The sequence below is a fragment of the Lacerta agilis genome, chromosome 6, assembly GCF_009819535.1.
Source record: "Lacerta agilis isolate rLacAgi1 chromosome 6, rLacAgi1.pri, whole genome shotgun sequence".
NCBI classification, from domain to species: domain Eukaryota; kingdom Metazoa; phylum Chordata; class Lepidosauria; order Squamata; family Lacertidae; genus Lacerta; species Lacerta agilis.
In genome coordinates this window covers 47,089,613-47,117,444 of record NC_046317.1, presented here as the reverse complement: position 1 = coordinate 47,117,444, position 27,832 = coordinate 47,089,613, and the positions used below count along the sequence as shown (strand labels likewise).

General features: G+C 43.3%; 1 protein-coding gene across 1 annotated transcript; it reads right to left on the bottom strand.

Moving 5' to 3' along the window:
• Positions 1 to 5,520: 5,520 nt before the first annotated feature.
• On the bottom strand, positions 5,521 to 14,961 carry C6H1orf210 (chromosome 6 C1orf210 homolog). Its single transcript, XM_033152416.1, has 5 exons — positions 14,786 to 14,961; positions 12,550 to 12,650; positions 11,120 to 11,627; positions 9,811 to 9,948; positions 5,521 to 6,061 (listed from the first exon to the last, which is right to left on the bottom strand). The coding sequence occupies exons 2-5, from the start codon at positions 12,634 to 12,636 to the stop codon at positions 5,679 to 5,681; spliced, it is 1,116 nt and encodes a 371-aa protein (XP_033008307.1). The 5' UTR covers positions 12,637 to 12,650; positions 14,786 to 14,961; the 3' UTR covers positions 5,521 to 5,678.
• Positions 14,962 to 27,832: the final 12,871 nt, after the last annotated feature.

Genomic DNA, 27,832 nt, shown 5'->3' with positions numbered 1-27,832 from the left:
TTTGAGACTTGCACTTTCCCACTGTCTACAAACCAGCTCCAAGGCACATGGCTTGAGATTGGAAGTACAACAAAATGGCTATTTATTCAATTTTATTAATATCAAAAGCATATACTGAAGAAATGTTAACAGCTCCTTAAGAATAAAGTAATGCACAATGGGGTACCCTTGACCCTGGCTACTCTTGAGGCATGGTGGCATTCAGCAGAGAGGTACCTGCACTCCTCTTCATACCTTCAAGTTACCTATTTCATAGAACACGGGGAACCTGTGGCTTTCCAGATGCTGTTGGATGGATACTCCAAACATCCATGACCATTGGCCATGCTAACTGGGGCTGATGGGAGTTGGAGTCCAAACAACCTCTGCAGGACCACAGGTTCCCCAACCTTGCTCCAGGAAAGGGGAGGGGACAGAAGAGAGGAAGGAAGTCAAGCTACAATAACTCCAAAAGACAAAGGCAAGAAGCCCAGTTGGTGACTGCAACAGCTTTGAAGCACTCTGTGCCACTGCTCTTTGAACAATGCCATAGTATCTGTAAAACTGATGGAGCATAGGGAGGCTCAGGGGCCTAGCATAGGTGCAGGATTTTGAGGCTGATAAAATTCCTCCCTGTTTAATCAGAGGATAACTAGATGTAACAGGAACTAGATTTGCAGGCAGCATATGCTCCCTTTACTCTTTAGGTTTTGGTCTTCTTTCCCCAGAAAATACATGTCTAGTCAACTTTCCCAAGCACATAGCTATCAAAGGAAATCTACAGTATAGCTTGGTCAAAAAGGGAATGATCTGTAGGAACCATTTTGGCCTTGTGTTAAAAGACAGCAGAAAGGCCACCTTCCAATACATGTGCCTGCAGAAGGTGATATTGGGCTCTACATTTTCAAGTGTGTCTTCAAGACTAGTCATTTGTGCATACAGGTGGAAAGTCGGGGAATTGGATGACTACTTTACTACCAAAATGAACAGCAGGAAGATTAGACAGTACAGTAGCTCACAAACTATGAATCTCAGTGCCGACTACATGTGCATACAGCCATTCATAGGTGACGTCTGTGTTTTCGGTCTAATTTCCAAGTGCTGGCAGAAGTGTGTGTGGAGTTCTTTTAGTAGAGAATAATGAAAAACCTATTTAACTTGCCCTACCAAATGTGCCAGTGAATTGGCTCAGCAAGCGAGTCGGTCGAGATCGGGGAAATTGCAAAGCGAGGACAAGGAGACGCTTCGCCAAGCTCAAGAGCTGAAGGACGGGGCACCAGGCAGTTAGCGGGAAACCGCCTGCTTGTGGCCCGATCCTTTTCCTTCTATCCTTTTCGGGTTCTTTTGCGGCCGCCTCACTCCCATTCCCCAGCCTCCCCCCCCCCATCCCGCTCCACCCAAGGCAGTCACTCACTTGCAAGGGCTTCACACGCTCAGCAAAATGGCAGACAACTTCCTATAGGCTGGCAGTCCCTCGACCGGGCGCACGCGACTTCCGCCTCGTGGCGTCATTTCCGGAAGGCGCTCTACCTCGCTCATCTTGGTAGCGGAGCCGCCTCCTCTCCGGTTTCCTGTTTGAGTTAAGAGGCTCCATTTTGCACTCTTAAATCAGCGAGCAGTCACAGCTCCCGGGCGCGTGGAGGGGGAGTTAGCTCTGTTAGTGTCCCGGCATTTTAAAGACTTGCAAATTTATTACGGCAAAGTTCGGTAACAAGTAGAAACATAGGAAGCTGCCGTGTAGAAAACCAGACCTGTGGTCCTCCTAATTCAGTGCTTGTTTTGGTTTTGTTTTTTTCATTGGCGGCTCGTGGTTCTTGAAAGTTTTAGGAGTTTTCCCCAGCCCTACTCGGGATTCAGCTGGTGCCTTTTGAATGCAAAATCTGCACTCTGCCACAAAACCTGTACTCTGCCAGTGAACTGTTACTCCACCCCTTATGGCAGGAAGTTAGAAAACTGAAGGGTCATTATCAGAAAAATGGGGTGGGCTTATGCTGACCAATACATTTGGCTTTACAGTCTTTTGAAAGAGGCCTGTCTTTGAAGGACTATTCAGTCCAAGCCTTTTAAATATAAAGAATGTAAGAAGGGAGAACAGGGGACTTGGAAGTTGTCCATAAGTAGTAAACACAAGCTTGGCATGCTTGATCACATGATCAGACTTTACTCCACAGTGGTGAGATATATTTTATTTTCATTTATAGTAACAATTTCTTCATGTGTGCCTCTTAGTATACATTAGTATATACAAATCTGGGGCCCTGTTTTAGAGCCTACAATCTAGGTTGAGTGAGGGTGCTACCTCAGTCAGCAGTTTCCAGGGGGTAGAGTAGTGGCACCAAGCTGTTAAGAGAATAGCTGTGTGTGCCATGTGGCCATCTGGTGACCTGTGCCCCCTAAGCTAGCCTGCTGCCCTCAGGTGTGGAGGATGCTGTCCCATCACCAATGCTGGAGTAAGGATGTCTTATCTATTGAGCATTCATCCTGGTTTGTTTGCAAGGAGGTAAGATGATGTTATTTCAAAGCATTACTCCACACCTTCTAGTGCATTTTCCCATCACTTTCTTTACCACAAAAAGGCCACTCTTTGGGGGAAGTACGATGGTTGTGCAAGAGCTTCTCATCAACTATAATTGTGCAACCTGAATTTCCTGTTAGGTGATTTAATCCCACCTGAAAATAACAACGGGAACCACCATCTTGTCTTTTGCTTCAGGCAACAGAATGTCTTGATTGGTCCTGCCTCTTTTGACTTTCTTTTGGTAATTCATTTGCTCCAGTCAAACTAGATGGAATTAGGTTACTTTGACTCAGTTTAAAAAAAAAAAAAAGCTTCATATGTATTTTTATAGATATCCTGCAGCAAAAGGAAGCCTCTAACCCAGCCCACTTTATTTAGATGTTTAAATTAAGCTTTGCATAGTTCCACTGCGTTTGTCTGCACATGGACAATTTATTACAGGAGAATCATGATGTCTGTCACTTCAGATTTCTGCTTCCTTGATGGAAGTAGACATTTGCAGGGAATGGAAATAGCTGCAGTTCATGGCTCCTTTGGGTTAAGCCTGTGTATTTTGCTATAGATGTCTTCTGCAGGCCCTGTTTTGTTTATATCCCAGTTTTTGTATTGAACCCAAGCTGGTTGCTTCCAGCACCTCTTCATCTTCTGATGTGATGCTGCAAATCTGAACCGTAACTCTACAGTGAGGGACAAGTCTGAGCAAACAGGGAGAAAACAGCTAAAAATGAGGGGTGTCATTTATTGCTATGAATAATTCTGGCAATACTGCATGACTAGCTGAAATATCTGATTAAGGCATAATGTGGAGTCTTGGTATTTGCACAGAATTCCCTTGCTGTAGAGAAGTAGTAAAGAGAAGGTGCAGCCCAATGTTTTGTTTGGCTGAAGGGGAATCACTGTGTACAACCTTATAAACCTAGAGAATAAACACCCAAATGATCCTATTTTCAGGGTTAAATTCACAATATTCTCATCTGTTTAAAAACACTGGAGTGTATTTTATTATGAAACAGCCACACCACTGCACAGATTCTGGTGGAGATAATTTCCATTCAAGTCTCCCCTGTATTTCATCCTTGAAATACTTTCATATCACTTAAATGAGCAATTTCTTATTGATACAGTCACTGTAATAAAGGTGATGTTCACATACTGGGAATCATATTGCCTTCTCTGATCCCAAAGCCTTATTCAGTTTACCCAAAACAACACTGGGTTAACATTGCCGTATCAGGAAGGAATTGAAACACCAAATGGGGCAAGATTTTTTGTTTTGCACTAACATAGGATTTGGAGTTTATGAGGCTATACCTGATTATACAACATGTGGCATTGTTTCCTTTGCTTGATCCTGCTACAAAGCCCTCTCATAGGAGGAGGGAGAAACTCCTGGCTGCAATGGAAGCAACCTTGCCGTCATCCCCAGAAAAGGATAGCAGACGTGAGAAACAGGACTCTCCAGTAGTGAAATCATTGTGGTTTCAATACTGGCAAAAAGCTATATTGACAGAAGCACAGCTTTAGGGAAGAGGTGTACATGCCCCCACAATCTGAAGGACCTATGATGCATTGCCATCTGAACATCTTGCATCAAACAGGAGAGGTTCTAAAGCTGAACACTTGATGAAATCATGGAAGTGGTCAACTGGTAGTTGAAGAAAACTACTATCAGAAGGAAGAATAATGAGAAATTAGTAAGAGGAAGGATTGCTGCTACATTTCTAAAGCCACTGTAATGGGCAGTTCTCAATTCAATTAAACCAAGCACAGAGTGGATGGCTTACCTGGAAGCATAAATATCATTTGATACACAGATAAAAGAGATTGTACAAGGGAATTATATACACTGGTTGTACAATGTGCAGCCCATGGTATGGAACGAAACCTAGATAGCAAAACACACCTCTGCCTCAGTCCAAGCAGTGTTGCTGGTGTGAGTGATGCCAGTGGCGGCAGAAAGTGAGATGCTGCAATGCTGCTTCTGTTTTGAACTCATTCCTACAAAGTTTGCAAGAGCTGCATCCTAGAGCCGCTTGCCTGCAGCACTGTACATGGGCTTCTTATTTATCACAGGCAACACAAAAATGTTGGCCACAAACAAGATGTGAATGAACAAAGTGTCCCTCCTAACACATTCCTGTATTATCCTTAGAATAACTTCTTTGTTTAGGCACATCTCTCTTCCACACGTTGGCAACATATCTTCCAAAAATCTCACAGCAAGGCTCTTCTCACAATTTCCACTCCATTTTGAAATACGTTGGAACCACTACAAAATTAAGAACCTTGACACTGGTTTTAGAGAGAGGCCATGCATAAACATTGTAATGATGGGTGCTAGTCTGGACTTTTTGCTTTTTAGTCTGGTTTCTTTCTGTGGATCAGTGCAGCTCTCTCTTCACTAGCTTGGGTACAATAGGAGTTGTCCAACAACATCTAGAGGGCATCAGTTTGGGAAAAGCTGCTCTTCACCATTCTCCCCACCTCTACTACATGCAGCTTTTCCTCATGTACCTTGAATATTTATCTGATCAAGTGTTTGCTGGGGCTTTAAAGAGCAACAACACATAATTTGGGTTTTTTTACGCTTAAAAACTGCTTCCACAGTGGGCTGGGTTCATTAAAATTCTGTCTGTCTTTCAGTAGCCTAAGCCTGCAGTCTAGTACACAATAATGTGGGAGCTAATCCATGGATAACCTCACAGTTACACAAATGAAATGTATTGAGAAGCTACTGCAGTTCAGTGTACTGAAAACGGGGGGAAGAAGAAGAAGAAGAAGAGTTTGGATTTGATATCCCACTTTTCACTACCCGAAGGAGTCTCAAAGCGGCTAACATTCTCCTTTCCCTTCCTCCCCCACAGCAAACACTCTTTGAGGTGAGTGGGGCTGAGAGACTTCAAAGAAGTGTGACTAGCCCAAGGTCACCCAGCAGCTGCATGTGGAGGAGCGGAGACACGAACCTGGTTCCCCAGATTAGGAGTCTACCACTCTTAACCACTACACCACACTACACCAGTTGTTGGCAAGAAGCTAAGGGTTGTAGATCAGATATTGGTCTGAAGCCAAAGAGCAGGTAGGAGAATCTGTAACAAGTATGAGATAACTGGAAGCTCCTAGAGAATGGGGTGATAAGGTATTGGAGAATATGAAAAATTGGGGCTTGGTTCCTGATATCCCCTCAAAGTTTGAAATGGGGTTCCAATTCATTCTCTTTCTCCTCTGCCTCCTCCTCCTCCTCTTCTTCCTGCAAGCCTTGATTGGGTTCAATGTAGTTATCTTCAATGAAACCATCATCATCCTCTGCAGGACACCCAGCTACTCTAGGGATGCCTTGGTTCCTCCCATAGGCCACATCCATGTCAGCTTCCTCAGCATGGCTGCTTCCAATGGAGCGCGAATCAGGCAGCCGTTGATGGTTGTAGCTGGCACGGTTCCTCTGGAACAATTTGCATTTAGCAACCAACGCAATCACAATGGAGATGGCGATAGCTGAAAGCACAAATGCAGCGAAGTATGGCCAACTATGAGCAACTTTTCCGGGGGGGAGTGTGGTAGTAGAGGCTGTAAAGGAAAGGGAAGCTGGTGTATAATTCAAATACTCAACTACCAATGTTCTCATTCAGGAAGTATATTTGACTACAAACCTAGGTAAAAGTTTACTTAGGAATAAATCCCACTGAAGTGAGTAAACATGCATTGAATTGCAAGGCACACCTCTGTCTTTTTTCTTAATACCGTGTTTCTCCTAAAATAAGACACCGTCTTATATTTTTTTTTTGCTCAAAAAAACACAGTATGACTTATTTACAGGGGATGTCTTATTTTAACCGTGTCGCATCGGTACGCTGCATAGCCACGCCTCCCCAGGCTGTTTTAATGGGAGGTACCATGTCAGTATGGCTTATTTTCGGGGTATGGCTTATTTTCGGGGAACGGCTTATATTTCGCAAATGCATAGAAATCCTGTTATGGCTTATTTTATGGCTATGTCTTATTTTAGGAGAAACAGGGTAGGTGTGAACAAGGGGAAACCATAGTCCTATGTCCTTTCTCTGAGGAAAATAGTACAGCGATGGAGGTCATTGGAGATATGAGCCACTCTCCCTGGCAAATGGCACCCATTCCTGGGCTAAGCATATCAAGCTGAAATTGGACGTTAATTATGTCAGCACACGAAAGCTCATACCAATAACAAACTTAGTTGGTCTCTAAGGTGATACTGGAAGGGTGGGGTGAAATTATTTTGTTTTGACTGCAGCAGACCAACACGGCTACCTACCTGTAACTAGCACATAGTAGTATAGCAAGCAAAATGCGAAGGAGATCGTGAAAGATACAGGAAATTGAATGCAGATTTCCAAAGAATAGCAAGGAGAGACAAGAGGGCCTTTCTAAACGAGCAATGCAAAGAAATAGAGGAAAATAACAGAATGGGAAAAACCAGAGATTTATTCAAGAAAATTGGAGATATGAAAGGAACATTTCGTACAAAGATTACCACAATTAAGGACAAAAGTGGAAAGGACCTAACAGAAGCAGAAGACATCAAGAAGAGGTGGCAAGAATACACAGAGGAATTATACCAGAAAGATATGGAGGTCTCATACACCCCAGGAAATGTGGTTGCTGACCTTGAGCCAGACATCCTGGAGAGTGAAGTCAAATGGGCCTTAGAAAGCCTTGCTAACAACAAGGCCAGTGGAAGTGATGATATTCCAGTTGAACTATTTAAAATTTTAAAAGAGGATGCTGTTAAGGTGCTGCACTCAATATGCCAGCAAGTTTGGAAAACTCAGCAGTGGCCAGAGGATTGGAGAAGATCAGTCTACATCCCAATCCCAAAGAAGGGCAGTGCCAAAGAATGCTCCAACTACCGCACAATTGCACTCATTTCACACGCTAGCAAGGTTATGCTTAAAATTCTACAAGGCAGGCTTAAGCAGTATGTGGACCGAGAACTCCCAGAAGTGCAAGCTGGATTTCGAAGGGGCAGAGGAACCAGAGACCAAATTGCAAACATGCGCTGGATTATGGAGAAAGCCAGAGAGTTCCAGAAAAACATCTACTTCTGCTTCATTGATTATGCAAAAGCATTTGACTGTGTCGACCACAGCAAACTATGGCAAGTTCTTAAAGAAATGGGAGTGCCGGATCACCTCATTTGCCTCCTGAGAAATCTGTATGTGGGACAAGAAGCTACAGTTAGAACTGGATATGGAACAACTGATTGGTTCAAAATTGGGAAAGGAGTACGACAAGGCTGTATATTGTCTCCCTGCTTATTTAACTTATATGCAGAATACATCATGCGAAAGGCTGGACTGGATGAATCCCCAACCGGAATTAAGATTGCCGGAAAAAATATCAACAACCTCAGATATGCTGATGATACTACCTTGATGGCAGAAAGTGAGGAAGAATTGAAGAACCTTTTAATGAGGGTGAAAGAAGAGAGCGCAAAATATGGTCTGAAGCTCAACATCAAAAAAACTAAGATCATGGCCACTGGTCCCATCACCTCCTGGCAAATAGAAGGGGAAGAAATGGAGGCAGTGAGAGATTTCACTTTCTTGGGTTCCATGATCACTGCAGATGGTGACAACAGTCACGAAATCAGAAGACGCCTGCTTCTTGGGAGAAAAGCAATGACAAACCTAGACAGCATCTTAAAAAGCAAAGACATCACCTTGCCGACAAAGGTCCGTATAGTTAAAGCTATGGTTTTCCCAGTAGTAATGTACGGAAGTGAGAGCTGGACCATAAAGAAGGCTGATCGCCGTAGAATTGATGCTTTTGAATTATGGTGCTGGAGGAGACTCTTGAGAGTCCCGTGGACTGCAAGAAGATCAAACCTATCCATTCTCAAAGAAATCAGCCCGGAGTACTCACTAGAAGGACAGATCCTGAAGTTGAGGCTCCAGTACTTTGGCCACCTCATGAGAAGAGAAGAATCCCTAGAAAAGACCCTGATGTTGGGAAAGATGGAGGGCACAAGGAGAAGGGGACGACAGAGGATGAGATGGTTGGACAGTGTTCTTGAAGCTACTAACATGAGTTTGGCCAAACTGCGAGAGGCAGTGAAGGATAGGCGTGCCTGGCGTACTCTGGTCCATGGGGTCACGAAGAGTCGGACACGACTGAACGACTGACCAACAACAACAAGTATAGCAAGCATTTCATTCACTGAGTCAGGGACTACAGTGGAGCCTGTCACTGACCTGCCGTGCCTGATCCTTCCCTTCTACAAGGTTATCTAATATTGGCTTAATACAATAGTGGCATGAAACGCAGCACAATGTGACTGGAAGAAAGTTTGCAGAGAGTAATCTGCAGATCCAGCCTCAGCTAACTAATCTAGAGCAAAACAAAGCTTAAAATTCTACCTTGTTCATTTGTGGAGCAAGGCATTCATAGATATTTGGCTCTCTTAGGGTTGGGGTGTTGTTTTTTGCCTGCCTTGGGATCATCATTGTAAGCTTCTAATAACTGTGTGGAAGCTGGTAGCTAGAATCAGCTAATTATCTCATTTGTAAGTGACTGTTGCAAGCACCACCACCACCAGGAAGGATTTCCTGCTTTCATATATAGCACTGTTGTGAGCAACAATGCTGGTAAACAGGAAACACAGAAAGAAGCATGTCATTAAAAACATTTCTCATCACCATGGTTTGGAGTTACCCTTTATGATTTTAATCAGAATGGGATACCTCTGTCAACCCTGCCAAATCATCTCAGTATGCCTGGATCTGCAAAAACTGGAGCAGGAATTGGCCTCCCTAACAAATGTTGTTTGCACTGGTGACTGGGACTCTAATTCATTCTCTCAGAAAGCTCTCCTAGGGGATGAGCCTTCTGATGGCTCTGGGATTTGGTGGAGAAAAAATGTCAAATGCGAAAATTATAAAATGGGTGTTATAGCTCATCAGAAGGACCCCCGATTTAGTGAGCATTAGTTGTGATTTGTTTGCCCCAAGGTTGCTGAGAGGTTAGATGACATTGGCTATTTCTTGAACGCTCATACAGTTTTGTTTGCAAGGAGGTTATACGCCGTTAGGTCAAGCAAGCGTTATGCCATACTTTCCTGTGCATTTTCCCTTCACTTTCCTAACCACAAAAAGTCCAGTATTAGGGGGAGCATGTTTGTTGTTCAAGACCTCCCAACCTGCATTTATTTATTTAGTTATTGCCTACCCATCACCCTAAGATTCCAGGGTGGGTTGCATCAATTAAAACCTGAATCTGTTGGTATGTTATTCAATCCCACCTGAAAATGGTGACACTCTGGAAGTGGCCTGTCTTGTTTCACTTACTGTAATTTTCAGATGTCAGGTTAGCTGAATGTTCATCCCCAGCGACCCTCACTTTTCTTCTGTGTCTGTGGTCCTGATAGTCCAGAGTTCTAATCTCTTTAGTCTGGAGCTCTAGGCGTGAATCATGGATCAGCTCAGCTAGAGGACACAAAAGCTGTTAGTGTCCATTCACACTGATAAATTACAGTTTATTTTCCATCCTAGGTTGATTCTATTGGGATACCGGTAATACACACCTTAGAAGGTTTTATGAAAGCAAAACATTTTGCCCACCTCTCAGTTTGAGACTGCCTAAATTGACTTGGTTTCCTGGGATTATTCCTTAGTCTGTTGAAAACAGTCACATTTTGTCAGAAATCAAGCCTCTATTTCCCCAATATAAGCAGAAATACTGCAGTTGTGTAGAGAGCTTGTCATGAACACATCTTATTTGGTGTAGTCAGTGACACACTGAAAACCTACCCTCTATCGGTTCTATTTTGTATCCTCTTTTTTTACAGAAGTTTTAAATAATATTTAAAACTATTTAGAAACCAATTATCAGAGACTGTGCATGTTTTCCCATTGTATGCCTCAGGCAGGGGCATACAGTATAGAATTCCACAAGCGCATGCGCACCGCCTGGTTGAAGAGGACAGGCCACTGCTTTGCCAGTTTCTGTTTCCCCCCTTTTTTTAACTAACCCTTTTTTTAACTGCTATCATCCCTAAAGAACCACAGTGCTTCCATGATTTAAAAAATGTGACTGTGTGGATAAGTCTGATAGGCTCCTCCAGGAAAGTCACCCACATAACTCAACAATTCTATCCATTTACTAGCAGATGCTGGAATACACACACACACACAGAGAGAGAGAGAGAGAGAGAGAGAGAGAGAGAGAGAGAGAGAGAGAGAGTGGTACCTCAGGTTACAGACGCTTCAGGTTACAGACTCCCCTAACACAGAAATAACACTTTAGGTTAAGAACTTTGCTTCAGGATAAGAACAGAAATAATGCTCTGGCGGCGCAACAGCTGCGGGAGGTCCCATTAGCTAAAGTGGTGCTTCAGGTTAAGAACAGTTTCAGGTTAAGAATGGACCTCCAGAATGAATTAAATTCTTAACCCGAGGTACCACTGTACACACACACACACTCTGGGTTGTTTCCAACATTAGTCCTATTAAAAGTAGACCCATTTTACTCTTGAGTAGAACTTAGTTGGATGCAACCTACTGCTTTTTTTCATTTTGGTTTGAACATTGAGTAATGGGAGCTCCATGTTTCTGAGTATTATCCACTCGACAACCCACTTCCCATTGCTTGACTCACCTTCTGTTTGTTGTAGTCCCTGTCGGGAAGGAGTGATGGAGGCACTGTACACCCAGGGATTCCCCTGAAGCTCAACATGGTGGATTCTTTGCACAAGTAACTGAGCAAGTTCATCTGAATATAACAGCTCATTGTCCTGCAGGTCCAGATGGATGAGGTTTCCAGAGACAGGAAACACAGAGGGTTCCAGATACTGAAGTTTATTGTTTTTCAGGAGCAGTATGTGAAGGTTTTTCAAGCCCTGGAAGCTGTTTGAGTGCATGTTGGAAATGCTGCAACTGCTTAAATCCAAGAGGTAGAGAGCACCCAGGTTACAAAAGAGGCCAGGATAGAGAGTAGGAATGGTATTGCTGGAGAGGTTTAGGGAATGCAGAGAAGGGAAGCTCCTCAGAAATGTTCCATGTCTGGGCATTATCAATGAGTTAAAAGACAGATCCAGGTTGGTGATATGTTTGGGAAGAGATTTTGGAGCATGGAGAAGGCTCTTTCCACTGCAGGCTGCCCATCCCTGTGAAAAATCATACTATTGGCATGAAACCCACTCAAGACATTCAAGCATCATCATGCAAATCAATTATTTACCAGTAGTCTTTCCCTAACAGAATCATTTAGCTACTGGGTGACAGAAAAGCTTCTGCAGCTTGCCTTCACCTCAATCAAAAATGGTTGGGACTGACTGCCAAGTATATAGATGCTCCAAATTTAAGGCTGCTTTTGCATGCTACTGTTAGCAAATAACCATGTTTTGCAAGTTGCAACATCTCATGTAGTTAGTTTTTTTAAAAAAGTGTTAGATTTGAACTAGAGTGCTCTAAAGCTGAAGCAAGCTGACATTTCCTGCACATATGTTAGTGACATACTGGAAATGCATAAAGGAGTACTGGCAAAATCAATTACGCAGAGATTATGCATACCAACCCTTCACTTGGGCTGCACTCCTGTTGACCCTGTTAATCTCCCCAATCTACCCTTTAGAGTAGCAGGGATCAGTATGGGGATTAGTGTTGATAAAAAATGAATAGCTAAATCACATATTGATCCAGTTTAGTTAAATCCAGGCTATGTCTGGAGTAGTTATTTTGCTAGGATTGCAATCCTGTGCAAACATACTTAGAAGTAAGTTCACTTTCACCGACTTCTGAGCCTTGGATCAGGCTACAGGACACAGTTCATGACAGTGTTCATTATCATATATAAATAACAACCATTAGAAGAGTTAGCATCTGTACAATAGTGTATGTTTTAATTGTTTTTTATTGTGAAAATAATTAGAATGCATAACTTTTTTTTAAAAAAGTGGGAAGTGGAACTGAAAAATCTGGAGATTATCCCATACAGTCAACCTTTAATCAGATAAACCGGTCAAGATCTTCCAGGATGCAGAATTTTCAGATTATTCTTCACTATATACAGATGTATATCTTGCTTACCTGTTTGTCAATATTGCAGGGATGTCCTGATGCCACAGACCATACCCAGAGCATGCTGGAGACCCAGAAGTACCAGGCATTTTTCATTTTGCTACAGGAAGCTGTAAAAGAAAGGGAGGAATCCCATGGCACGGTGACACAAGAATCCTGGAGACCTGCTCCATGGTAAGAAGCAGGTGATGTGGGTAGGATGGGTATGGCACAGCAATTTTCAGGGTGCTTCCCTATCATTAAGAAATGCTGGTGACTTTCAACTCTGTGGCTGTGAGTGCAGATTCCTTTGTATTGCAGTTAATGTGGGCAAACACACACACACTTGAACTGTATGGGTGGACTTTGCAGTATCTGTCTGGCCTTCAGAAACTAATTTGGTATCAGGATTCCATTCTAGCGAATTAGAATCATAGTTACAGCCAAGACATCAGGTTGGAGAGGAAAACTGAAGGAAGAAGTACAAAATGAATAAAAGATTTAAAAACCATGAGCTTTGAGTTTCTCCAGTTAAAGTGTTTATTCAACATTCACTCTGATTTGCTTGCACAAAGCTTACATGGTAGTCTGGTCTTTGTTGAGCATTCATTCTGACTTGTTATTGAGTGGTTATATGACAATGCGCATTCATCTTAATTTGCTTGTGAGATGTTCACACATCTTGTTAATCATTTGTTTATCCCACTCTTTTCCAGTCATGTCCTCATCACTTTTCAAATTTCAAGAGGTCTGTTGTTTTTTTAAGTGGATTTGTTGCACAAGGGCAACAGAGTACTTCAGTCCACTTTAATTGCACAAACAGCTTGTGCATGCTGGAGCTTACTGTGTGTTTGCAGCCGTTTGCATTCCCATTTAATTTGTGTACTACACATGACCTTACAACACACAACTTGATGCATCCCGACCACCACCGCCAGTAAATCCAGGTTTACTCAATATAGGGAGAATTCACTTGGGGTTGCATAAAGTATTTTTCCGTGTTTGGGGGTGAGTGAGTTAGTTGTCACTTTCTGTTGCTCGCCTGTCCATGCCTACTACTTCCTCAGTACATACATTTTTTTCCCCAGCTGTCCTCATAACTATTTCCAGTGTACTCCTGAATGGATTATTTTTCCCCTTTTGGTCCCCCAGATTTGCATAAACCACAAAACTGCACAAGCAAACTACATTTAAAAATTCTACACCACATGTATTTGGCACCAATCTGAAAGGTGCGCTGAGAATTTACAATTGCTTTCATTTCTTTTCCAGCAAGCTAGTAAGAGTGCCTCAGGATTATAGCCACAGCTCAGGAACACGTCAATTGCCTGACTGTGTGTCTCTGCACACTATTTAGGCAGGGAAATTTTTCAAAACCATAAATTGCACAGAAAGTTATCTGTGTACATGCCTTGTTAATACTTAATCAGCATATAATGGAATCAAATTAGAAGGCAGGGACACATACAAAAGGGTATGAAAGGGAAAGGTTGAAATTACTCCTGATACACAAATTCAAATATGTGCAGGTGTGAACTACTCCATTCTAATTCCAATTGGGCAGGGCTAGAAGCAAACAAACAGTTAAATAATGCTCAAATGTGAATAAGCCCCTAAAGTCTGAGTATGCACTTCAAACCTCCTGCAAAATAGTAATAGCCTGGAGGCACCCTTGGCCCTTAAAAAGAATAGTAGAACATTGAAAGATCACGTTGAGGTTGGAACTGAGAGTGGCTAAGTGCCAGAGACCTGGTCAGGAAATGGGGAAATCAAGTAGCGTACAGAAACAGGACAGATGGCAAGCATGTGAGTTCAAAGACTAGCAAAGCAAACATCATGAATGAAGAGAAGAGCCTAGACAGATACAGCAATTGTGCTGATTCTAATAGGTGCCCTTTGTAAGACAGCCAAACTTTCAGGACTAGATTCTGCACTCATTCTGCAGGCTGCATTTACACACAGCGAGAACAGCAGTTGTTCACACTGTTACATCCAAGGCATACAAAATCTCAGAAGCATATTACTGCTTAACTTGTGCTAAACAAGGAGGAAGACTAGCTTTTGAATTCTGAACCACGCCCAAGGTGACTTCACCCCTGCCTCCACACAGACAATTTGGCACAGCCAGAGTCAGGCGAGAACCCCCCCCCCAACACCACAGGGAGCCTTGCCATGAAGGAGGGTTGCTGCAATTTAAAAAGTTTATTCCCTTTGCCTGGTTCTCACTCTTCCCCAAATATTCCCTGCAGGCAGAAAAATAATTTACCTCAGGAATCGTGCCAGTTTGCGTGTGTGCTCTCTCTCTTCCTGGGTCTCTGTACTGTGGGAGTGGCAGGTGCTGAAGAAAATGGAGGGTGAATGTGAAAAAGGTGAAAGGTAAAGGAAGCCAGTTACATATTAACTGGAATCGGCATCTCTTGTCTTTGGGACATGGTAGGATCCGAAATAAGGCTCTGGTCCTAGGACAGGAGGAAGGGAGGTGCCCAGTAGGCACTGTTTGCCCACAGATCAAGAAACAAAGTCATAAAGGTCGTGTGCAAACTTGTGTGACTGTTTACATGGATGCCTGCATTAATTCTGAATGACACATTAATCCTGAAGGATATACAAAAGGTATTTCTGTGTGGAAGAGGCCAGTATTCCTGGAAGGGTTATAGCTCAGTGGTGGATTGTATGTTTTGCATGCAGAATGCCCCAAGCATGTAGGGCTGGCAAAGACTCATTGCCTGAAACCCTGGAAAGCTACTGCCAATCAGTATAGGCAATACTGAGACAGATGGAACAATATTCTGGACTCTGTATTTGGAAGCTTCCTGTGTCTTTTGTGTTGTACTTGTGTGATTCAGAATGAACATCTTGTGAGGGTCTCCTAGGATGCTCCTGCCTACAATAAAATGATATCAAATAGGTGCCCTGTCCATTAAACACCATGGGGGTTTTCAGGCAGGCAGGGTTAACACTAAACAAATGTTGCTGTTTCACGGTGATCTGCAAGCAGAATTCCACCCTGAAGGTATTGTGCTTTTTCTTTGTGTGCATCCAACTGTGTTCCATCTATACTAGTTGGTGTTAACACAGCCATATAGGTGGGAAAGTACAGTTCACCTAAGCATTTTACTTTTTTATTGAACCTCTCCTCTCCCCACCCCATAGCCCGCTCCTGCTTTCTGCTTTAGTGCTACCATTTTAGACCAGCTGTAGAGGAAACTGCTGCCGTCTGGCAGAGAACAGGAAACAGTATGCAAAGGGGAGCCAACTTTTGTGGAAGAAGGGAAGCATAAAACACACTCCACCCTGTGTTATATGCTGTGGGGATTTGAGAAAAAAATGAACCGCCCAGGCTGGTTGTAAGAAGCAGATTCCCTTAATTCCTCTCACACCTTTTGCTCTCCCCTCTGGGGTCCCCAAGGGTGAAGTGTTCTCTGTAAGGGTTCACAGAGCACTCACAAAATAGCTGACACCAGAGTGTCATTAGGAATGGGTGGGGAATTACTTTGTGGCTGGATCCCCTGGTATAGGGATGTGATGGCTTCTCCAGCTGTCTGAGAGGAAACGGGCTCCCTTAATTACCGGTAACAATAGTACAATTTACTGGTGCTGTTAAAACTACCCTGATGTCCCTTATTGTATAACTGCTTTCCATGTGTTTATCTTTAGTATTTTGCCAGGCCAGTGGCAGAAGCAGCTTGTTCTATAGTTCTCAGGAAAGAACCTCCAGCACAAAATGGAGGGTTGTTTCTAAGTACAGTCGTATCTTGGAAGTCAAACTGAATCTGTTCCGGAAGTCCGTTTGACTTCCAAAACGTTTGGAAACCAAAACGCTGCTTCTGATTGGCTGAAGGAAGCTCCAATCCGATTTTAGCCAATCGGAAGCCGCGGAAGCCCCTTCAGACGTTCGGCTTCCAAAAATAGTTCACAAACTGGAAAACTCACTTCTGGGTTTGGGGCGTTCAGGAGCCAAAACGTTCAAGAACTAAGCTGTTCGAAAACCAAGGTATTAAGACACGCCACACGATTTGGGTATGTTTGGTGTTTTTGAAATCACTTCATTGTGGACACCCCACTTCAGGGCTGGCCCAATATATTTTACTGCCTGAGGTGAAGGATGAGATGTCACTCCCCCCCCCCAATGACACACAAGACACATACTGAAGCCATCTAGAATACAGTGGACCCCAAAACGTCCATAAGTAGAGCGCTGCTACTGCACAAGCGCGATAGAGCGCTTCTGTGCATGTGCGAAGCGTGCAGATTGCTTCTACGCGTGCGGGTTTGCTGCACTTCTGGGTTTGCTGCATTCATAACCCAAAAATCCGCAACATGAAGCTAATGCACCAGAGGTATGACTGTAGTAGGCTTTCTTTCTTTCTTTCTTTCTTTCTTTCTTTCTTTCTTTCTTTCTTTCTTTCATTTCTATCCTGCCCTTCCTCTCAAAGGAGCCCAGGACAGCAAGCTTGAAATGTGATGGAGAACAAGGAACATAATCAGTTTGCCAGGAATTAGAATTGGTGGGAGTGACTGGCCGCTGCTTTGGAAAGGATGCCGGGAAAATATTAGGTTTCTCCTGCCCTTAGCAGAAACAGGAAGAAATGAAGAGGGCAATGGCACCTGTCAGCGCCCTTTATATTCCTGCAGCCAGCTGGCAGCCAAGCGCCTAGCTTCCTCTTAGCAACTAATGCAGAATCATTAAGGTTGTGATCCACCTGACTCTTTCTTAGAAAAGGGAAATGTGCTGAAAATTCTCCCTGCCCCAATCTTTCTGCTTCCTCCCAAATGCAAACCAGCCTTCTCTTTGCCAGGATCTGCTCATGTTCTCTGTATGTATAAACACACACCCTCTGCACTATTTGATGCAGCCTTTTAGCTTGGGGTTGTCAGTTGTGTTGCTGGCAGGGCTCCAATGCTTTTAGCTGCTGCACAGGTGGCAAAAATTCAACAGATGAAGCATTCCCTCCATTTTTTTTATTTTTTACATTACTTACTTTGATGCCCACTTTGATGTATTTTAGGCACCAGGTAAAAATAATCTGTTCATTATTGAGCATTAATCCTGATTTGCTTGCACAAAGTTTATGTGGAGGTTATATGATCCTGCTCTTAATTGAGTGTTTGTTCTGGTTTGTTTGTGGGGAGGTCATTCACCCAGGGCATTTAACAATATTTAGTGGGCTTTTATTAATTTTCTTGATTGATTTGGGGCTGTCATTATGTTATGTTTTGTGTGTGCATGTTTCATGGATGTGTTTTGCTGGGTTTAATACTGGCCTTTAATTTATGATGATATGATAATTGTTTCAAATAATTTTTGTAGGCCATCTTGAAAACTACAGTCAAAAGGCAAGATAGAAATATTTTCAGTTCATAAAAATTCATGCCCTACCTCCTGGGTAATGAGGGAAGGCTAAGATCAGACAAGGTTGTTGGGGCCATGCCCCATTTGCCCTGGTGGACCAGCCTCAACCTCTTCAACCTCTGGGACTTTGAACCACAGAGCACAGCAACAATATAAATGACCCACTCAGTAGAAATTCCCCTCACCTTCCAAACATTTGGTTAAATAGGTTGAACATTTGGTTGAGTAGGAACATGCTCACTTGTTGCTTTATTCAGGTGGAATTCAATCACTTATCAGTTGCACAATTAAAGTTGATATTGCACAACAAATCTGCTTATCCAAAAAATCAGACTTTTTGTGATAAAGTGACTGGATAACTCTTGCTTTTACACCATGTCTTCTAACCTGAGAAGCCAGTGTGGTGTAGTAGTTAAGAGCTTACAGAGAGCCCCAATGCCTTTTGAGCAAAGAGGAAGGGGAAGGGGCCAGCCGGGAGAGGAGAGGGCTCGGGGATGCTGCTGAGAGCCCCAGCACCTCACCTCGTCCGGCCAGTCAGGAGGGAAACACGCCAGTTCCTGCCCCCCAATTGCGCAGAGGGGTGAAACGCAAGGAGGGTAGGAGGAGATTTGGGGGTGCCGAAGCTCTTACATTGGGGAAGGAGCCGTAAGGGGCCACTCCCGGATTCTGCCAGCGACTAAGACAGACATGCTTTTCGTAGCTCTGCACTGTAAATAGTTTTGCACAATAAAACTGCCAAAAGACTGTTTGGATTCCTGCTTTGTCACTCGTAAGCACCATCACGCGAACCTTACAGGTAGACTTGTAATCTGGTGAACTGGGTTCGTGTCTCCACTCCTCCACATGCATCTGCTGGGTGACCTTGGGCTAGTCACACTTCTTTGAAGTCTCTCAGCCCCACTCACCTCACAGAGTGTTTGTTGTGGGGGAGGAAGGGAAAGGAGAATGTTAGCCGCTTTGAGACTCCTTCAGGTAGTGATAAAGCAGGATATCAAATCCAAACTCCTCCTCCACCTCCACCTCTTCTTCTTCTTCTAACCTCCCCTCAAACAAAGCAGCATGCATGCTCATTAAATAACCAGTGTTGTTTAATCTGCCTGGAAACAAATCAACCTTAATGCTCAATAAACAGGTTGTCTGGAAGCACTCACACCCCAACATTCTAGTCGGGGGAAGGTTTTTTTTTAATAGAAAAAATGCCAATGCACATATCATACCTGCTTACTAGTGCTATAAACTAGGGAGTTGTAGTTTGAGGGGTGGTGCATAGAAAGCTGATTTCTCTAACCTTGTTGTCTCATAGAATCAGTTTCCAGGGTTCCCTGGAGAGAAGTAACTACGGCGAAATCTGTAGCATAAATGTTAATATGCACACACAAGACCAGAAATGTAAACACTATAGTACACTCAACATTTCTAGTTTCTACCACTGGAGGGATCCATAACCACACTGGACTACTTGATCTGCCTTGGACGGTATCCAACACTCTATAAAAGAGTGCAGCTGTGATAGTTTGGGCCTATAAGGGTTCTTCTAGAATCATAGAATTGCGTAGTTGGAAGAAACCCCGAGGGTCATCTAGTCCAACTCCCTGCATATTATATTTTAAATGTATCATTCAGATCCTTTATTTTTATGTGAACATTTGACATGTTGGCTTCCACCCATTCCCATTTTTCAGTCATGGATGTGGGTTGCTATTCTACCACTTGCCATCTACACAAGTGGGTGAAGGTTGAGGAAATGTGTCCAGGGGTTTCCCCTACCCTCCATTGCCGCCTTCTGTTCTAGGCACACACAAAGGTATTTCTGTACCTTTAGAAACACACCCTTAAATAATTCCCAGGAAGTATGAAGAGCGCAAGAGAAAGTTATACCAAACTTTGTTATCATGTTTCACAATGGGCAGAATGGAGGCTTGTGCTTTAGGGGGAGACAGGAGTAATGCCTATTTCTATTTGTTTTGGGATTTTTAATTAATACCTGTACCATCGTGGTATTTGCCTGACTTAAGCTTGCACATGAGTAAGAAAGATGTTTTGTGCAATATTTCTGTATTCATTTGTTTAAAAAGAAAAGACCGGTGTATATACTGCACTTATAATCTATGACATAATCACTCACATGTACTGCATGGGGATAGCTCCTACAAACTAGGTTGTTTAAATTTCGGAAGTACTTTCAGCATGCAGCAGTTGCTGGAAATGCTCATTTTGTCTGGGCCACCAGAAACAAAATGGCTAGTGTGTGCTCAGGAGCAAACTGAAGTAGGAATGTGGTTGGGGGTGCTGGTGGGGTGCCCCGGCGCTGCAGCACTGGCCTTCTGGCAGCAGCATCACTGCCACTTACCAGGGCTGGAAAGATGCTGTAGGGTGGAGCCAAGTTCAGGGCAGCATGGGCACACTATAGGAACACTCCCCCGCCCTCACCACCACCTTCTCCCGTCCCTGTCTAGTGTGTGGTAGTGGCATTGCTCCACACTGCCACCCTGATCTAGCTGGCACTGCGTGTGGGGATAGAGACTACCCACCAAAATGTCACTGAACATGTGACAGGCCACACACCCAAAAAGTGTGCTGAATTGTATTCAGCAGCAGCAGCAGTCAGTGCAGATTTTAATGGGTTATTTTTATTTATTGGATTTTCCATGGCAAACAGAAATCTGGATCAAAGGCTTTAAAAGTACAAGCTAGCATTTTGAGGATGGTGTGTGGCTCTGGGAGGGGGTGTGTGTGAAAACATGAGCAGCGCCAATTTCAACACCAGTCTCGCAATAAACTCCTGTCTGGAAGCACCCAGCAATCTGGCTTTGTGGGGAATGGCTAAAAATTATACAACCTGGAGAGATGCAAAAACTGCCTGCTTCAGCAAGCCTCCCTCCTCCTTTCCCACTGCACCATTTTTAGTTCCTCTCCATTATGTGGCTTTTGTGACTATACACACAGCTCATAATAACCAGTCAAGCAAGATATTTCAGTTTCTGCTTTGTTGTTATAGAAGCAGCCTTCTTGATGATGAGAAGCAATTCCTGTTCATTTATTCCTTGGGGTTTAGCCTTCAAATACGTAGGCAAATGTGTGTACTCTGCCAGAGAGAGCCTGAGATTCCTTCTGTGTCTTAATCTGGACTTAGGTCAAGGAGAGGTCAGTTCCTGCCTTTGCCGCTATTGTTGTCAGACTGCAAGCAGGTTTTGCAAAACTATATTTTCAAGGCAGCTGCCCCTATGTTTACACAGAAGTGTTCTCCAAAGGGAAAGAAAGGAGCGGTGCTTATTAAGGGATTAACCCAGCAGACGCCTGTTCTGCTGACTGTTATGAGCATTTTTGCACATGACATTAAAAAAAATAACCCCGAGCCTCTCCTGTACTGCTGGTTACACATAAGTGTAAATGCAAAACACACATTAGAGTTCAAGGACACATTGCAGGAAAGCAAAACACTCAAGGAGGGCATGAAGCAGAGCGAATGAGAGGTGTGGTCTGGGGAGAGTCCAGAGGGCAAGACAGGCACCAAGCCTGAGGCTAGTCTAAGTATCACTTCTGATACCCATTTCTATTTCAGTGAAACTTAGGGCTGAACTCCACATGATGTTAATTGTCTCAAAGCAATTAATGTGCATAGGTTTTCATGCTTAAATACCTGCTGAAGTCCCGTACTCCTGAACAGTATTAGAAGAGTAGGGAAGGGTGCTTTTACACTTTCCCCATCCTGACAAAAATCCCACCCCGAAGCCCATATTAACCCAGGAGGGAAGCTCCAATCAGATTATTCACATATTGTAGATAAGATATTACTCAGAAAATAGAATAACTTCTCAGTTAGTGAACATTCGTATTAAGTCCCATTTACAAAAAAAACAACCCCAAAAACCCTGAAGGCAGAAAATAAATGAAGCAAACTAAAACTGTCATTATGTAAACTAAATGGGTGCTTAATTTGCAGGCACCTTACCCAGAGAAACAATTAAATTCAGTATAAGAGATAAGGTGTCAAGGAGAGAGGGAGGGGGGAAATATCTTTGCCTGCCTGCTAGGAAAGTGGCCATTCAGAACATCTCCAGATGGGCAGTAGTCAGCAGGATGAAATCAAATGCATACATGAAAATTTAGGTTTAATGTGCCCTAGCACAACAAATCAACTTTTAAAAAGAAATTATTTTTATGGCTAGGAAAGTGATGTGGAGATGCATTGAAAAGTTGTGTAAACACCCCACAATCAATTCAGGGAAAATGCTCAATAAATAGATTGCCTGCAGGAGCTCTTAGAAGGATTTTCAATTGTCCTAATTTTTTCTCATATTTATGATTTTTTTAATTCATCCACTATGATTTGTTATTCTATAAATTTAATGATCTAACAGTGCTTTAAATCCAGTTTACCTAAAACAAATGTTAGACTAAGAGGCTTAATATTTTCTGTCCTTCCCCCTCTGCCCTTTTAAAACTTTGTTGTTAGTTTGACCACCTTCCTCTTCTCTTATAGGAATGTCTATTTTTGTGGCGTGCCCCATCTTTTTGTTGGAAGATGAATTTCACATTTGAGTTATTTAATAATTTGGATGTATATTGTTTGAACTTGTTAATCTTTAACTGATTTGTCAATCACCCTGGACTTGAACAAAATCTCCTGTTGCTTGTATTTAACATCTCCAGATACCCTCACAGAAAAAGCTTCAGATGGAATCTGTCCACCAACTTCTGCAGTGTACAGTAGTGCAATGAACTCATTTAAATTTCTTTGCAGCACTGGCCCTAAATTTTGGGGTTCCCTTAGGCAAGATGCCTTCCGTGCACTGCCTCCTTGAGTGGGCCTGTGAAAGGTAATATGAGATTGAGAGTTACCTTAATCTAAGATTTCTTAGTTAATATGCTTGTTAATTATGTTATTTCCCCTTTCAGTGAAAACCAGGTAGAACTTGGGGGCTTGGGGGGTAGTAGAGAAGGTGTTCTAAGACTTTTGATTAGTTCTGTAATAAAGTAAACATTTGATTTTTTCCCACATCTTCCTAGACTGGAATGTAACAGGACCACCTTTTCCTTAATGCTGTTGGCACGACCCATTTACTTGCTCTCTCCCGTTGGACGCAATCCACACAAGCACAAGGTAAGTGAAGGCAGATTGAACAGGCAGCAGCAATAGGAAGGAGGAAGGGGAGTAGAGCTAGGGGTCTCCATGGGATGGCAGTGGGCTCCCTGTTGGGGTGTAGACCTTCTCAGGTGCCCAACAGTACCAACCCATATGGTGCATCTGCCTCCCTTTCTAGTTTTGAGGTATTTAAAGCTGCTGCTTTTTTTTTTTTTTAAAAAAAGCATGGTTCTTCTTTTATCATCCACCAAATATTCTCAGATTTGACATGAACCTGCACCTCATCTGGTGTGCTTTCTGTATTGATCTCCAGTTCTGCTAACATAATAATCTTGCTTACTCGTTAAGATTAATTACTTATCTTTAGCATCTCATCGACTTGGAAGGGCAAAAATATCCATTGCAATCCAGTTTCTTTGTAGTTCCTGATGTTTTTTCCTGTGTGTTGTTGACAGTTTTTGTTTCAGGGAAGGAGTGCTTATTCTGATCACATCAGCAAGTTTAGACAGATTAGTTATCATAGTTCCCGTTTATACTTACAGGTGGGTAGCCGTGTTGGTCTGCCATAGTCAAAACAAAATCGAAAATTCTTTCTAGTAGCACCTTAGAGACCAACTGAGTTTGTTCCTGGTATGAGCTTTCGTGTGCATGCACGTTTATACTGTCTTTTTTGTTCTAAAAAACCTCAGCTTGAATTGTTCAGAGACTGAAGGTGCTTCCAGACAGGGACTTGTTGGGGGATCAGTGCTCCTCATGCATGCAAGTTTTCTGCAGTGTCATCTTAGGATGAAAAATGTCAAATTTGTTTCTCTCAGTTGCTATTTTTCCAGTCTTAAATTCACTGCTACACATTTCCACTGCAATTTTCAATGAATTTTTTTTAATAAAAATTTGCCAATAATTTTAGTACATATTTATTCTGATACACACATTTTTGGATGAAGTTTAGACTAATATATACAATTTTCAAAACAATCCTTAGAATCCACATACTGTAGGCCTCAAAATGCCAGCCTGCATTTCTTTCCCCATTTCATGTGGATTTATCCTTTCTAGACAAATTCTAATAAGTCAAAACAAAAAAGCAAAACAGTTCCCAGAAACCTGTTTGCAATATCTCAATGACACGTTTACAATATTAACTTCCCATCTGGAAATACCCTCAATCCCAGTCTTCCTGCTTTGAACCTAAGGGGTTCTGTTTTAACTAAATACTTTCTAACTTTCAAATGCTACTTAAGCTACATTTTTATGCACACTATGCCCACCGCCACAACCCTGTGGTATTTATTCCCCAGGTAATCATGCACTGGGGTGCAGTGATGTAGCTAGCCACTCGGGTGCCTGGTATGGCACATGCATCCTGCCGCCAGGGGCGGGGCGAGCCAAGGCAGGGTGCACTGCATAGAGCCTCTCTGCAGCCTCCCCCTCAGCTGTAGGGCACAGTGGGCAGCCGCAAGCCCTGTGCTACTCGAAAAAGCAGTGCAGAGCTTGCAGGCAGTCTTCCCGCTGCCTCCCCCTCAGGAGAGATGTGTGGCTCATGCACGCAGCAGGCCCCGCGGTGTGGCACCCAGTGCCCCCCGCCTCACCTAGCTACCAGTGGTGTAGGATGAGGTGTGTGGTGGGTGCGGGGGTTATTTTTATTTTAAAAAGTGTCGTGAGCTTAATTTTTAAAATTTTATTTTAAAAACACATATTTTTGACATTTTGTCACACACCCCCTCAATGATGACACCTGGGGCAGCCCACACCCACTGTACCCCCCTTCTTACGCCACTGCTGGAGTGTGTCTCATGTTAGGTACTATCTCTCTCACTGTTTGTTTTAGTTGCTTTAGTTGTTTTAGTTTCTCTTGGTCATGTGGCCCATTCTTTAAAGAGTGTGGTGCTATGCCCCACGCAGGGAGCGCAGCTGAGTTGTGTTGGCACTCCTCTCCAGGCAGCTGGCAACACTGGCTCTGGTGAGAGGGAGTCCAGGCCTGCTGTAATTCACCCACCCAGTGCTCCGCAGGGGCACCCGCTTTCCTGAGCTCCACGTCAATAGTCGGAAACAGTGAATGGCTTTCCTCTTCCTGGCCCGGCTTGCTTTAGATTATCAGCAGGATAAAGAGTGCTCTCAGACTTTCTGTCAGGCCTCCTAGCCCCTTCTCCCTTTCTTCCAAGTGGCCTTAATTTTGCTTGGGAATTGTTCTGAACTATGGTCACAATTCTCAGCCTAGACTCAAGGGCTAGGTTTCACAGCCGACTCTAGGAAAGTGTCTGGGACGCCAGCCCTGAGGCTCTGTGCACATGATGCAATGCAACGTAGGACCACTTCACATGTTTCACAGTTCCTCGGCACATAAACCCTTCCATGTGAGTTCACCACACACAACAATGTACGTGATGGGATTCGTGCAATTTCTGATTTTACTGTAGGAACACGTGAATTGGTGCTTGCTTCCAGAACTTTTGAAAACTGAAGTCAGTAGGTTATACTTGCGTATTTGCAATTCTGCCTCCATGTACATTATGTAACCCAGAGTGGGACACATCTTCTGGGCAACGCTTGAAATAAGCTGTGCCCCTGACTGTGTTGCTGATACATGGGCATTTTAAGTGTGGAGGTGGAAGGTGGGTAGAAAAGGAAAGGTGGTTTGGCAGCTACATTAGACTTCCTCCCAAGCATATTTATTTACCCAAACAGGCGACTGCTATTGTTCTCTGTCTACCTCCTCCCACCCTCCTGGCCTAAGCTTAATCCTGTGTAGACTAACAAAAAAAAGGGTCCCACAGAGCAACATTATGCACTAGGAGGGTAAACATAAGGAAGTAACCCCCCCCCAACCCTGTAAATGCAAGCAACCATGTTTAGGCTCCATGTAGCATTTTACCAGCCCCAGGACACACAAGACGGGCTAGAACTTCAGGCAGTACTGCCCATCCATTGTGATTTGCATGTCTCTGGTTTCCTGTAGTGTGTAAAAAAAATTGCATAGCACTGCTGTAATCACAGCCATGCTTCATCCCATTTTGCATGAACACATACATGAATCCAGCTGCATTCATTCACCTTTTCACATGTTGTGATCTGTGTATATGTGTAGCTTTGAGAACAGTCTGAAGACGAAGAGTTTGGATTTGATATCCCGCTTTATCACTACCTGAAGGAGTCTCAAAGCGGCTAACATTCTCCTTTCCCTTCCTCCTCCACAACAAACACTCTGTGGGGTGAGTGGGGCTGAGAGACTTCAAAGAAGTGTGACTAGCCCAAGGTCACCCAGCAGCTGCATGTGGAGGAGCGGAGACGCGAACCCGGTTCCCCAGATAACGAGTCTACTGCTTTTAACCACACTGGCTCCCTACACCACACAGTCATGTCACATGTGTAAGGGTTAAACAGAAGCAGAAATGCAGGTCACAAAAGGGGAAAGTTAAGCTCAATATTATTTCACAAGATTACAGGTATAGTAAGTTTGCCCACAAGGCTTCAACCATAAATGGGGACATTTACCAAATAATGGGCTCATCCTCACTGGAGTTTATTCTGGATTCGAAGCTGCTTGTGTCTTTATATTTTGTATGTTTGTTGCATCCTCACCCAAGTAGTAACCCTCGCTTCCTTCCCCCTGTGAAATCCAGATTTTACTGATCTGTGACTAATCCAATAAGGGAATAAAATTCAACATAGAATCATATGTTACCATATGTTGTTCTTTTTTTACATGTGTGATGATGTTTCACTGGGTGCCATTCATTGCCCCACCCTTCCATTTTGTTTCCATCAGCCCAAAGAAAAGGATGCAGTCTGCCTTTTCCCACCAATGTGTTGCTGGACTCAGTATGGAACATAGGTGGTCATATTAATTTCAGTTACTGCTTTACTTGAACCCAAAGTCATCTAGAGCAATGTTTCCAGACCGTGGTAATAGATGTTTTACATATTTTTTTAATTTTATAATATGCTGCTGCTACCTTGGATCTCCTTCAGGAGGAAGGATGGGATGGTGGTGGTGGTGGTGATTTATTACCTGCCCTTCACCAGCAGGTCCCAGAATGGGTTACAAGAACTTAAAATTCAGTATTTTTAAAAGTTAAAAAAAATTAGTCACAGAAACATCACAGGTTTCAAAGGTGTGTCTTCAACATTTGGAGAAAGCTTTGTAGTGAAGTTACCAGACACATCTCTGTGAGGAGGGAATTCCACAAAATCATCACCGCCATTATCATCATCCTATAAAACCTTCAGCAGGTATTGCCTCTGTTTAGATCACATTGACATCATAGTTATTTGGTCATGTGAATTGACCCTCAAAGTGTTGGGAAACTATATCTTTAACAGGTTCGTTTGACTTGGCACAGAAGAGGGTACATGCATTCCCCTCTCCCCGTTGATAACTCTGTGGTACATGAGTGAACCTGGCTGATCTACAAATGATGGTTGTGCACAACAAGACGGGCTAGAACTTCAGGCAGTACTGCCCATCCATTGTGACCTGCATGTCTCTGGTTTCCTGTAGTGTGTAAAAAAGTTGCATAGCACTGCTGTAATCACAGCCATGCACAGACTTCCAGAGGTGGACAGTTCCCCGAGCTGTAGATTAATCAACTTCAGAACTCCATGATACCTTCTTTCCTCAGCAACAGTCAACTGTTGTTCCTGACTAGAATCTAAAGAGGCAGAAAGAAAACCACATCTCTCCCAGACTGGGAGCGGCTTGTTCCTGAGCCTTGGATTTGGAAAACATGACTAAAGGGAGTTTCTTGAACCCTGAACACCAATGGAGTGTCTCTTCATTTCAAGCCTCTCTCCATTGGCAGCTCAGTCCAACAACCTCCTAGTGCATTGCTTCCTCCTGCAGGAGCAAGAGACAGGCAAGGAACAATGGGTGGAGA

What these genes read in the sequence shown, in the direction of transcription:
- C6H1orf210 (XM_033152416.1), bottom strand. Translation starts at nt 12,636, where the DNA reads ATGAAAAATGCCTGGTACTTCTGGGTCTCCAGCATGCTCTGGGTATGG. An exon ending in CCTGCAATATTGACAAACAG is followed by an intron (nt 11,628 to 12,549) that starts GTAAGCAAGATA and finishes GATTTTTCACAG; the next exon opens with GGATGGGCAGCCTGCAGTGG. An exon ending in GGGACTACAACAAACAGAAG is followed by an intron (nt 9,949 to 11,119) that starts GTGAGTCAAGCA and finishes TGTGTCCTCTAG; the next exon opens with CTGAGCTGATCCATGATTCA.